Consider the following 14,315-nt stretch of genomic DNA (forward strand, 5'->3'; position numbering starts at 1 on the left):
GTATTTAATGTATTCAAGGTCTGCTTTGTACGGAGCCTGGCACTAGGCACTAAGTGTACAAATAAATCATTTAAAAAACACAAAGTGGGGGGAAGGCAGAGAACCCTGATAGATAGTGATCCCAACATGACAGGCTCAAAAGGGATCATGATTAGCCTAAAGCAGGAAAAGGAACGGGATTGCTGCTATAAGTCTGCAATCCATCAACTCTAATAGTGGAAGTGTTGTAGAGAAGCAAATGCTGGGGTTGGAGGGGATATGCACCTCTCCTCTCTTTAAGCAGTCTGCTTTAGGCATAGGTTATTGGCCTGAACAGAAAGAGAATATAAGAGGAACATAGTGTAAGGGAGATGAGAATGGCCCATTTTGTAATGAAGGGGACATTTGGGGGACTTTTAGATAAGAGGCTTCATGTACATGCAGGAGAGATAAAAATCCATTAAGTTCCCCGAGAAATTTTTCCTACACTGTCAATCAGACTAGAATGAAAATTCATACAGGCAAAGAAGAAATGCAATTATCTGTACTTATATATGTGTGTGTTTGTGGGTGTGTGCACATGTGTATTCATGTATGTTTTAAACACATACATGTGATGTTCATATATGTGGATTTGTATTTGTATGACATGGCACATGAGAAAGGCAATATGATCGTAGATAGAAGGCCAGCTTTGGAGCCACAAAGATCTGAATTCAAGTCCTGCCTCAAAGGCAATGTGAACACTGGCAAGTTACTTAACTTCACAGTGCCATGGGCAATTTCCTTTATAGGAAAAACAGCCGTTTGCTTCAGCGGAGGGAGTATCCATCCTTGGAGCTGACTAATGAAACTGCACTAATGAACGGTAAAAAATATATATGCATATGCACATATCATACCTTGCTGGTCCTGTACCACTCTTCCTAGCTACCTGAGCTTACGCTTTGCTGGCATAGACTTGGATAACCCAGGCTCATATGGACACCATAATAAGGCAGCAGAGTAGGACTCCGATTGAGGATTATCTTTTCAAACTAATTCTTATATAAGTAAGGAAATAAGTGAAAGGGGTTACAGGAATAACAAATAGTCTCCCCCCCTTCAAAACATGAAAACCTAAAGCACTCTCTACAAAGAACTTTAAAAACTTGCCTCTCCCTGGTACAGGTTCAAGATTTTTTTTCATCCCAGTCCCACCATCTTACATGACTTCCACAAGCCACACGTTTACTCTAAATGCCAAAAGGTATCCAAAAGTCTTGTTTCCCCTCATGCAGCATTAAATACTAAAGGGAAAGAGATACAGGGAAAAGTTGGCTTATTCTCTTCAAAGACAATGGTTTGCTGCAATAATTCTGTAGCACACGTAGCTACTTGGCATTCTCTAGCAATAGCTTCTTTGAGTCTCCCAATCTGAAAAATGTTGATCTAGAATTCCTCCTGAGAGCAATGACCTCAGAGAATGAAGTTCAAGCAATAAAATCCCCCAGTATTAAAAATGGAGCTAACTACCTTCCTTGCCTCCCATCTTCACCTTTGTAAATATCAGTTTTAATTAAGACATATCTCACTGTTTATATTTCTCCTTTTCTTTACCAACTATAATCCACCGTTCTGCTGTCATCACCACCTACATTCCCCATGTTCCAAAAAAGGCACATATGCTACAGAGTACTGAGGTAAAGGAAAACATTTACCAACCAGCACTCTTCTTTCCATTCTGCACCATGTTGCCTGTGCCTTCTTGGGCACAGACTCATCAAAGGAAGGAGCCTATTCACTTCCTGGCACAGCTGGTCAATTACACAGTGAAAAGTTCATTTGATAGTACCAAACACATCATTATTTCTACAACAACTTGGGAAGCTTTCCCATGATTTAGGAAATTCTTTAGCTGAAATCAGACTAGTTTTTTAGTAAATTAAATACCCAGTAAGCAGGAGGAATAATTAAAGTAGTAAATGATTATTTCGCTTTTAGTATTTAATAGAATACATAACAAGTCACATAATCAAGGATTTATTACTCCACAGTACGAGGAGAAAGACACTATTGAGGATGTTAGTTATACAACTAGTTATGATTAGGGAAAATAAAAAGCTCTAGAACATTTAGGAGATAACTGAAGAATTTATCTCCTTTAGTAAATATAAATGAGAAGGGTTCATAATCAGCTCATTAAAAATGAAGTAGATTCCACCCCCCTTGGCTTCCTATTTACTTAATTCATAATGATGATTTAGATTTTTACATTAAATGACAAATACCAATGAACCATTTCCACAAAAGTTAGGAGAGAAAGGAAAAAAAGACATCAAAACCTGAAATAACCCACTGAAAGCTACAAAAATTGCTGTGTGGGAATTTTACATTCTTCAGCTGACAGTAGAATGGCAACTTTTATTCATAGAATCATAGTGATTTGGGAGCTAGAAGTTACCTTAGAGACCATTTAGTCTAATTTTTCAATAAAAGTGAGGAAACTGAGGCACCAGAGAGGTGAAATCATTTGCTCAAACTCATAGTTAGTTGATAAAGCAGTTCATATATGGCCAGTATACCTGAAAAATTGAAATATCATATGATTATTGAGAGCTTTCAAATTAACATCTATGAAAGAGCCTTGCATCTTTTTTTAAGTTAATGAGTTTTCATAATTTGTTTTCAAACAAGAATGAAGGAACTTTCACCTATTTTTAAAGTTAGAAAGGCAACAGTATTGTCTTTTATATTATAATGATTGTCCTTAAACCCTCATATATGTATATTTGAAGTAAAGAACCAGGTAGAGATCCAAGTTCACTTGGTCCATCTTCAACTTTCTCAAGACTACTCCATTCTTTAGAGTTTCCATTGAGGCAATGAAGTTATCAGGACACACCAGTGTAGAACCTAAATCCTCAATTTTTAATATGTAATTATTGGCAGTTGTTTTGCCCAGCAGTATCACTTTTGGAAACCAAACCAAAGAGGATTTTTGAACAGCCTTATTTTTTCAAAAATAAAGATTTAACAAGTCATCTAAGAAATTACATTCAATATTTGAGTGTCCTCACAGTGAATAAAAATAGCCATTTTAATAATCATTAATGATTAGCTACTCAAAATCCAGTACAAAGAATCTTCCCTAATAGGTTTTTTGTAGCCTATTATTAAAGCAACCCTTCAATCAATTGGGTAAATTTTATTATTTTGCCTGTGAAACAGACTCTTCGAGTTTCTAGTTCTCCCTCAAGATTCTTCTGTGACAATATTCTACTGAATTTTTCATTAACGATGTATTCATTTTTTAAGATAATAAAAATATTGTTATTCTCAGAGGAGAACTTTGTATGATCTGAGTGGTGTATGTGTATGGCACTATGCAAATAAAGTACTTTATCTAAGCTCCATAAAAATTCCTTGCATTAAAACCAATTGGAACATAAGCTATTTGCATTATGAGTTTGCCTCAAAATAAATCAAGTGAAAGCATTCCTCAACTAATAATGAACTTCTTTAGAAGTGGTCATGTACATAGCATGTTTTACAAGAATGTGGGATTGAGAAGCCTTTTCTTGATAGAGATAGAAACACAATAATGTAAAATACAATGTGTTCTAGATTTTTAACATTTTAATCAAAATACAAGCCATATAAAACACAAGAGTAAAGTTAGTATTGAAAAGAAAAGTTTTAATTTGGTCTCTAACATCCTCAAGGGATCTCTCCTACACCATTCAGTCTAAAAACTAGGATGAATATGGCTCATAATCTACATGTATAAAAATAGATATCCTGACAAACATATGGTTGCAAAAGAGAGAAAACAGTATTAATAATAATGGTACCTGTTTTTTTAAACCACTGGTGGACTTGAGATACCCCACCATCACCTTCTCATTTTTAAATGAAACCAATGTTTAAGCAATTGACAATTTCCTGTTGAGTTTCCAAATACCAAAGAATGCATGGATCAACACAGATAGGTTCCATCTAATTTAAATCAATACTATGATAGCTAAAATTACCTAGATAATTAGTGTCACTGCCTCCCTCTCCCTCCCTAATTTTCCCCAAGTTGTTTAGGCATAGGTATTTTTGCAGGGCCTAAACTACCCAAATTAATTCTCTACATTGTCAATATCCATCAAGAATTTGCCAATTTTCATTTTGTTTTGATCTGTAGAGACACAACTAAAGGCTCCATTTCAAAGTGAATAGAGGGTTTGGGAAGCAAATAATGCAGGTGTCAAAGTAGACTTCTGTACCTAAATTACTCAGACTATCAACATAGTCTAAATTCACAAAAAAAGTTACCAGTTTTTCACTAAAGGCAACACTCCAATTTAGGTCATCTCACTTCCAATTTGAGAAGTGAGGAATTCATCTCTTAAGCACAATTAACTCTCCTTAACCATTTAATCCATAGTCCTTCAACTAAAGGGTATACAAAAGATCTGATTTAACCCAAAGACATAATGGATTAAAAATTTGCAAAGTTTGTGAAGATTGCCAATGGAAACTACTTGCTAGATGGATTGGAAGGAATCTTTTGGGGATGTGGACATAAATAAGAATAATCACTGAAATTTTCAGTCATTAAGAACCACTAATTCTTTCAATTACTAAATATGTCTCTTTAGGTCTCCTCTATTGGGAGGCATTAGGTGAGTCAAAGGACCTCCACAAATTATTTCCCTTTTCTGGGCCTGTTTTCCTCATCTATAAAGTGAAAGAGTTGGACTCAATGATCTCTGAATTCCCTTTAAGATACAAATCTCTAAGACTAAATTGTTTATATACTTGTTGAATGAACTAATAACTAAATGTCATTTGGCCCTACTGATTTTTTAAGGTGTTCACATCTAGCCACTAAACACTGAACAAACAACACTAACTCACTTCAGACTTCAGTGAGATTAACATTTTAATAATTACCAAGCCTGAGATGGCATTTTAAAGACTACAAGAAATGAAATGATTCTCTTTACATTATCACTCATTCCTATCATCTAATGTCATTCAATGATTCTATTATAAAAATCATTTTTACTTTGGAAAAAAAACTGTTGCTAGGCAGGCACTGTAATAGAAAACTCTAATCTTCACCATCCCCATTTCAAAAAAGAAAGAAAGAAAAAGGTAGCAGATTAAAAATACAGGTACCTTAATTTTAAGATGCTATTGAACCGACAGAAATTTGAGTATAACTAATCCAAGCAATTAATAGTGGATCAAACTCAGTTGTACAATTGCATTTCTTTTATACTCAATTTTTTCATAGAAATGGGAGTAAGGAAACTGATCAGAACATGTTGCCTTAGTATGTACAGCACATAATATAAGGGATTAGGATCACTTATGACATTTCAGAGCACAAATGAAATCTAAAACTAAATGATGGATGTAAAATGTTCACATACTCTATATATACACTGGGTCATATGTCATTAAAGATTAAAATTGTTTCTATCCTTAATTCTGTTAATGAATATAATGAGATACAGTACAAGGCTCATTTTTTTTTAAAAAGAAATAAAGAAAAAGCACAAATTTAAATACTTTTCCTGAAAACTGTTTCTTACAAAATCTTTTCAAAGGATATTTCTGAGAAAAGTAGTGAAAGAAACAAAAAAATACAAAGACTTGTGGGCCAGGGAATCTCCAGAGAATGACATGTTACACACTCAGGAGCTAGGATCAGTTTCCTTTTACTTATGATATAGATAGGATATGCAAAAGGGGATTTATTTCATTTTAGAATAAAGGCATAAGGCAACCAGGTCTCATTCTGTATTCTGTTGCACAAGCCTCAAGTTACCATTTTATTGCTCAGCTAACTTTTAAGCATTTATTTGCCTTCTTTTAAAAGTACTCCATTTTATAACTCTCTACAACTGGATAGCACTTGGTGCTTAGATTTCTCTGCAAACGAATCACATGTATAGACTCCACCACACTTCTAACAAATTCCATGAAAGAACAATGCAAAAATACTGTTTTCAGATTTACTCAGCAGTCAGACAAGCATTTGGCTTTTAGAAATAACAATAACTGGTCTTAAACCTATGTATAACTAAAATTAAACATATTTTACTCAAGTAAAAAGAGGATTTTTTTTAATTGTCATTTAGAATTCCTCACCAGAATGAGGAAATAAAAGTTTAAAGACTAAATCCCTACTGGGCAGTTCTTTGGTTAGGTCATATAAGCACTAGTAAATTCTAAGTAAGAAATCAGAATAATGAACTTAATAATAATAATAAGCAATAATAAGTTGTTTTTTAGGATCTGTTGTTTCACTGTATATTATTTAAAAACTTCATAAATTGCTGAGCATGTGCTTTCCTGTGCTGTTTGGCATCAAAATCATGCATGTACTTAAATGGATGGTGAAAATGTTCAATTTTCAAACCAAGTGCCTCTTCTGCCTAATTCCCATGTACTTGCTAGGCAGAGCTAAGCAAGGACCAAATCTCATTCACTGTTAGAAAAAGAAACCCCTCCATCTACACCTGGTGCTTTTCTCATCTCCATGGCTCTTCTACTGAAAATACTGACTACCCTACTTTTTTTTTAAACTTACTGTCAAATTATTTCATGTAACACTGCAGACTTGGGCTTACTCATTGTCTTCTCTGGCAATAATATTTTTCCCTGTTGCCAATAATGGCTGCCATGTCAACTACAGTAGAGCAAAGTGCTCTTGGTGAAGGGCCAGAGTAGTCAGTCTCAGGAAGCAGAGTTGTCAACTAGCTCCCTTTCTGCAAGTTTGAATTGCTTGCAAAGTCTATTGTACATTAAAATGGAAAGAACGTAAAAATGTAGCCAGTTGTTCTTTTCTTACTTTAACCTTTAACATTTTAAAAGACCTTATTCATTTATAGTAATTCAATTGTACCACCCAAAGTGACTCAAATTCCAGAACAGTCTCTCACAGTCCCAGTCTATAACAGCCTTTGCACCCAATAAAAAATCTACCAATTAAAGGAAGTCCAAAAAGGCTGTAGTATAACCTTTTAAAATCATCAACTTTCCTCAGACTTTAGTATGACCAATTTAGAACCCTCTGACCACCTATGAGTCACAAGCACTTGAGAAGATTTCAAGGAATGTTATTTTCTCCAACACCCTGGATACTTTCCCATCGAGTTTGAACAGTTCCAGGCATTATCAAGTCCAAAGTATTTGGTGCGGTAGTTTTCTTTTTGTTGTTGTTTTGTTTTTTGACAACCTTGTCTTACTTAATCCAGGTTTAAGAAAAGCTAGAAAGAAGATAGAGGAGGGGGGAAGGAGAGGGTGAGACCTGGACAGAGGAGTCTGATAACCAGGCAGAAAGAGGGAAGGGTGCCTTTCAACCCTTCTCAATAGGAGCCAAAAGATCAGCAAAGAAAGGAATCAAACTTCAAGTTCAAGAGCTGGGATAAAAGTTAAAAGGTGAGGTGGGCTGTTTGGGACAAGGAGTCATAACAGAAGGCTTCTGCTGGAGTGGAGTAAAGGATGGTTGTGGAGGTGGGGAGTAGTGGGAAAAAATAATATCCCTCACAGATGCATGGAAGGGGCGGAGGGAATGGCTAAAAGAAAGAGGGTGTCCAAATGGCTCACTCCCGACAGAAGACGTACTCCGTGTAGCTGGTCCAAATCTTGTCTTCGCTCTGGTCTGTGCTGCTGGCGAAGGCGCAGGTGCCAGTGGAGCTGCAGGCCACCATGTGGAAGCCGGACTCAGAAAGCTTGTCAAAGGCCTGCTCCAGAAAGTTGAACTTGAGGTAGTAGCGAGAGGTGTAACGCTCTGGGGGCCGGTCAGGGTCTCGGCTCTCGTTCAGGGTCTCACCAAACACCTCCTTGGCCAGCGAGGTCTTGCCACAGACTGTGATCCTCGCCACCCGCCGAAACTTGGCATCCGCCTGCGCGTCTCGCCCGATGGTATAAGAGCCCCGGTAGCCGATGGTGATGTAGCCCGAGCGCCGGCTGCCGTCCAAGGACTGGGATGGGGTAAGCAACGGGCCCCCCGCGCCACCGGATGGACTGCGGCTAGCTAGGTCCAGGGTGGGTGAGGGCGCCCCTGCCGAGGCGCCCTCTTGCTGCTCCGGGTCCAGGTAACCCAGGGGCAGGAGCTCGTCGCCTCCGCCCCCCACTGAGCCCTCTTTGTATACCCCACGCCGAGAGTGGGGCGGCGGCGGGCCTGGCCCGGGCTGCTGGGGAGCCCCGAGGCGTCGCACGAGTTCGGGAAGCTGGAAGTACTCAGCCTCCCGCTGCAGCCGGCTGCGCTCCGGGAAGTAGTCAGGCAGCACAAGCTGCAAGTCCCGCAAGTAATCCAAGATGTAGCGGAAGAGAAAGCCGTCCCGGTCCAGAAAGAAGCGACCCTTGCTGTCCCGGGCCAGTTCCTGCGGCTGCTGCTGAGAGAACATACGCCAGAGCAGCGAGTCCGGCACGGACACCACGGTGCAGCGCCGGGTCACATACACCTGGCCCCCCACGTTCAGTTCCACGATCTCGGGGAACAGAGGAGGCTCCGACGAAGACGACGAGGAGCCGCTGCCGCCCCCGCCGCCGCCCCCATTGGGTAATCCACGTGTGCTGTCCGCCAGAGCCATGGAGAAGAGGAGAGTGGGATGGGGATGGAGGAGGAAGAGAAAGAAGAAATAGAAGATGAGAAGAGAACGGCAGTCACCTTTCCAGAGACAGGACTTGCTGCTGATGCCCCAGTTCAGCGCCTCTGCTCCGTACCGGGCAAAGAAGAGAGAGCCCTGGAGGCAAAGGACAGCGCTCCGCTAGTGCGCCCAGGCGTGGGCTACCGGGCGCGACTCCAGCGCACCGCCTCTCCCTGTGACTGCGGGAGAGTCCCGGGCAGCGACCGCTCGCTCTGTGTTTATGTAGAGCTGCCCGCGGTCTCCGCGACTCCCAGGAGGCGTGGGTGGATGCAACGCTGCGGAGCCAGTTGAAGGCAGCTGAGACTCGGGCTCCCTCCTCACTCCCAGGACAGGGGAGGGGGAACTAGAAGAGGAGGAGGCTGTCGCGGAGGAGGAGGGGGAGGATGGGGAATATATTTGCATGTTAAACGCTGACGTTGTGCCTTTCTCCAACCCCACCCGGCTCTCTGCTTCCAGTGGTGCTGTGTTGACCCTTCAATTTGCCCTTCTCCACCCCCGTCTCCTCCCCTGTTCCACACTCAAAACCCTGATAGAGCCGCACTCAGCCAACTTTCTTTCTCTTCTATAGTGAAGGGACAGAGGAGAAGTGGGAGAGGGAAATTGCATGGCTACAGCATTAAAGGGGCGTGGTCCTGTGATTGGATGGAGATCTCTGCATCTCTGGTTAATGCAGGAAAACCGTAAAGGATAGATAAACTTCCTAGAATTTACCCAGGAAAGTTGAAGCATCCGCTCTGATCAGTCAGAATCCTTAAGATGCCGGAAGTTCACAAGGGAAAATCAAAATTGACTAAAATATTCTCCACCCAGTGGCAGCGTGGTTTCTTAGGCATTAAGAAGTGGACTCAATTTTTTCATAAGCAAACTATCTCCATTCAGTATACTGTTGGAGGAGACTTCCATGGCATGTTTTATTTTCAGGTTAAAGAGATTCCTTAAGATTTCAAAATAGAGAAAACAAATTTTGAATTACATGAGTCATTTAGGTTAGTTATAAAGAAGAATTATTCCAAGTTGTACAGTAGGATAGATTATTTAGGGAGATTGAGACATCCTTTTGAAACATCATTAAGATCTGTCTCTGATTATTTCAATAAAATCTTGTCTGGTCTACTACAAGATCTGTCAAAGTCCTCCTGAGACCAAAGAGGCTTTTTTATTTCCAAGAAATTAAATGCCAAACACTTAGTAAAACTGGATTCATTTGGAAATTCTCTTCTTTAGCCTCTATTTCTCCTTTAAGAGCATGTCATGCCAGAGTCTTTCATGTCCTCAGATTTTTTTTTAAACAGGCAGTAGCTTGTGAGAGGGTAGTGTAGTGGAATGATCACTGACCCTAGGAGACCAGAGAACTGTGTTCTTTCTTCCTGGGTTCTAGTTAGTCTCTGCTCCATTACTCATTAGCTTAGTCGATTAACTTCCCTTGGCCTCCTTTGCTGCCCTGAGAATAAGGAAGGACTCAAATCTCCCCAAGCTGGTTTCAAAGCTCTGCAGTTCTTCTGACCCCCAGTGGTGACAGCAAGCAGCTCTGTATGTAAGCAATGCCAAGACCTCTCCTATAGTTCAATGAGAATGTTTCCTTTTACAGATAGTTTTTCTATAAGATGGAGTCAATATTCTATCTCTAGGGTAGATGACAAAAAAGTCACAATTATAGATGCTGCAAGAAATGTGTAGAGGAAAGAATTAAGGTCAAATAGATTATATGTGTCAAAGCAGCAAAATGATCCAGAGAGATGAATAATTAAACTGAGTATAGTGAAATGAACACTGATTTTAGAGTTGAAGGACAATAATGTTTACAAATTTAGAGACAGAAGAGACCTTAGTAATCATCTATTTCAACCAATAGCCTCACTATTAAAAAAATTCAACAACTTTCCCGAGGTCATACAGTTGATTAAGAGACAGAACTAGGATTCTAATCCTGGTTCTCAAACTACACATCAGCTGTACTTCTCAATTTGCCACGCTGCTTAGGACCTGAGTTCCTGTCCTGGCTTGGCTACTTATTTATTAGGTGATCACAAGCTGCTTCTCTCTGGACCTCATGTTCCTCCTCTGGAGTTCCAGCCAGCTCTAACACTCCGAGATGCAATAAACTTGCTCAGAATATGAATAATTATGATAATGCAGACCAAAAAAAAAATCCTTCAGTGATAGTTCTTTCCCCTTATAACTGTCTCATATCACTGCCTAAGATGAGCTTTCCAACTAATTTTCCCAATAAATGTCATCCTTGCTTTTAAATGTTGCCATCTGTGAGAATAATCATATCTGTGATTTGAGAAGTGATCAAGCTCTCAACTAGTTCACAAGTGTACTTCAATGCAAAGACCATTTTATATTAAATATATGTTGTCATTTTGCATGGCATTTTTCAAAACCTGGAAAAGAGGGGATTTGATTGTGTAGGAAGAGTAAAAGAGAATAGATAGTAGGATACTGGACAGGACAAGCAAACACCAAATATTAAAAGCCCTAGAGAAGACCTCTGGGTAAGATTTTCTATGGACGATCTTTGGAATGGAATAAGGGGACACAGTAATTAAGTGAGATGAGAAGGCATGGATATTACAATCTGCAATGGTAGAGGAAATACTCTATGATGAGAGCAGCCAAATATCTTTTCTCATGCTTTTTATTTATTTTTGATGACTAATAGATAACACAGAGTTCCAAATGAACCAATACCAAATTCAGGGGTTGGAGAGAAAGCATTTTTATCATTAGTGGCTATATTTGTACTAGAAAAGCAGCAGAATCTTCAGTTCTATAAAACCAGTAAAATTGTTCTTTACTCTTCATATTATGGAGATTTGGGAGTGTCTCATAGGCATAAACTCTCCAAGTTTTCTAACTGATATTCACTACTAAGGATAATGCCCTTTTCCAAATAGTTTGTGTTTTGTTAAAGGTAGCTAGGTAGTTCTGAGGAAAGAATGATGAACCTGGACATAAACAAACAAATAAATGAGTAAATTTAAATTTTAAAAAAGAGAGAAAGAATGCTGGACTTAGAGTCAGAAAGACCTCAAACCTAGCCTGAAGTACTTATAGTAGTAGCTGTGTAACTCCAGGCAAGTAAATTAGGGTATCTTCGCCTCTATTTCTCAACTTTAAAATGAAGTAACAGGAAGCAGATGGATAGCTCAGTGGATAGTCACACTTCCTAACTGTATGACTCTGGGCAAACTATTTAACCTCCATTGCCTAGCCCTTACCACTCTTCTGCCTTAGAATCCATACATAGTATTGATTTTTAAGGTGGAAGGGTTTTATTTTTTATTAATGGGGTAATAATAGCACTTGACTCCAGGGCTGTTGCAATAATGAAATGAGATAATATTCATAAAGCACATAACACAGTACCTGGCACATAGTAAACACTTAATAAATAATGGTTTCCTTCCTTCCTTCCCTCTGATTTGGAGTTTTGAATAAATTCCCCCATAGAAACAATACTGAAAACTGGGGACAGCTGGGTGGCTCAGTGGATTGAGAGTCAGTCCTAGAGACAGGAGGTCCTAGGTTCAAATCTGGCCTCAGCCACTTCCCAGCTGTGTGACCCTGAGCAAGTCACTTGACCCCCATTGCCTAGCCCTTACCACTCTTCTGCCTTGGAGCCAATACACAGTATTGACTACAAGACAGAAGGGTTTTTATAAAAAAAAAATAATAATAATAATAATAATACTGAAAACTAATAATTAGATATCCAGATTACAAAAGTTTATTCAATCCATAATGGGCTTGATGCATGATACTATACTCAAAGTACTATGGAACCCAAAAACTCCATATAACAATGTTTCTATGGAAAAGTGTGTTCAGAGTTTCCTGTAGGAAAACCAGGAATACAACTCTGATACCTGATCATGTAGAGCTGAATTCTTCTCCTTCAACCTGCCAATCCATTAGAATTGATTTATCAGCTTTACTTATCTACTTACCTGCTTTGTGTCTGCCCAGGTAGTAGGAGCAGGACTTCCCCCGACACCAATGGTGGTGGTTCTACCAGTCATATGACTAAAATCCCCAATTGGTCAAGTCTCAAAGTGGAGCTGGAGTCAAGGATTGAGACAGGATAAAGGATGGAGTTAGTTTCAAGTAGCAACAGGTTGAGGGAAGAGAACTACAAAGTGGGACAATAGAGAGGGAAAAGGCTAAGTCACTAACAAGACAGGAGATTCTGAGTAACAAATCCTCTCTTAAAGATCATGCTCAAACACCCAAATGCTGAAACAGATCTGTGGTATCATGGATGTAGATGGTCCTTTCAAGAGTACAAATTATAACCCATCTATCCTAGGCAATTCTTCAACATATCCTTCCATAAGTTTACCACATGTGGTCCATTTAACACACTAAAAGCTTTCTTTGCCTTCTTTAATGTCATTAGGATTTCAGTAGAGTTCAGGGGCTTTTCAGGGGTTAGGAATTATGTAAATCCTTTACCATAGAATGTTATGGATTTTTTTCAAAAATAAAAATTATTTATTCTACAAATGAGGAAACCGAAGCTCAGAAAAGTAATATGATCAGGGTCATATGGTCAACAAGTGACAGAGCTGGAATGTGTGTGTATATGTATGTATATAGAGATATAGATACAGAAATATGTTGCATTTGTCTCCAAAATCTCATCATATTCCCAGGGAAAGAGAATGGGAATCTTTAATTTGGTAAGTACTCTATTCCCAGAGGAAAGAGTGTATGGCAAATAACCCTTTTCCTGCCTACATACATAGATATATATATATGTGTATACACACACACACATATATATGTAAATATATACATATATATCAGTGTTATTGGCAGGAAAATCAATTTCAGGAGGATAGGCTGGGTGGAAAACATCTAATAATAAATTAAGTCGAATGGGTAGTTATATGATGTGGCTCTGGGAAATTGACTTGCTTGTGAATTCTTCTGGATTTTCTTTTATATCTATTAGTTTGTGTTATGAGTTTCTGGAATAAAAAACGTTCCAAGAACATTGGTGAAGTGAACCGAGGACACACTTGGCACTATGGATTTTAATTCTTTGGCATCCCAAGTGTGTTGTTAACTGCTTTCATCTCAGGGATGAGAACCAGCAAAGGAATAGCTAGGTGGTGAGGTACAAATCAAAACATTATATTATTTCCCTATCCAAATATTATCACATAAGGAAGGAATCACAGGAAAGGGATGAAGAACATAGAAAGAGGCATAAAATAAAGTGGAAGACAGAGAAAGGAAATCTAAAGAACTCTGAGTGCAATAGTAAAGGAAATGGAAACAATAAAATAAATGGGAGTGGGGAGACAAGAAGCAGCATCAGAAAATATTCTGTGCAAATATTTAGGCTATTTATCATCCTCCTTACATCTGTAAATCTCTTTTGCATGCAGACACTTTTGAAAGCTATTGACTTCAAAGGCTGCCCTGGTTATAGAAAAAGATAAGAATTGGACACACAGGGATTAAATAAAATGAAGATTAAATAAATCTGAAAGAAGACAGACACCAAAAGGCTCTTAGAAAAAGATATGCCAACATCTAAACGAAAAGGAGAAAGCTTTCTGTCCAGAGTGCTACAAAAGTGTTGTAACTAGGAAATAAAGCCTTAATATATAGTGACATATTTATTCTTCTACATATCTGTAGTATTGAAACTAATCAAAGAAACAAAAGTTCTCCATAAATATTTTG

At 38.9% G+C, this 14,315-nt stretch overlaps 1 protein-coding gene across 1 annotated transcript; it reads right to left on the bottom strand.

The window, feature by feature from the left end:
• Window positions 1–1,950: 1,950 nt before the first annotated feature.
• On the bottom strand, window positions 1,951–13,631 carry KCTD12 (potassium channel tetramerization domain containing 12). The gene has a single exon (XM_007507932.3). It carries the CDS (start codon window positions 8,556–8,558, stop codon window positions 7,566–7,568), a length of 993 nt encoding a protein of 330 aa, XP_007507994.2. The 5' UTR covers window positions 8,559–13,631; the 3' UTR covers window positions 1,951–7,565.
• Between the last annotated feature and the right edge of the window lie 684 nt (window positions 13,632–14,315).

Source organism: Monodelphis domestica, chromosome 8 (genome assembly GCF_027887165.1).
Source record: "Monodelphis domestica isolate mMonDom1 chromosome 8, mMonDom1.pri, whole genome shotgun sequence".
NCBI classification, from domain to species: domain Eukaryota; kingdom Metazoa; phylum Chordata; class Mammalia; order Didelphimorphia; family Didelphidae; genus Monodelphis; species Monodelphis domestica.

Bases quoted from the DNA above. Each gene is read 5' to 3' on its own strand.
- KCTD12 (XM_007507932.3), bottom strand. From the start codon at position 8,558: ATGGCTCTGGCGGACAGCACACGTGGATTACCCAATGGGGGCGGCGGC.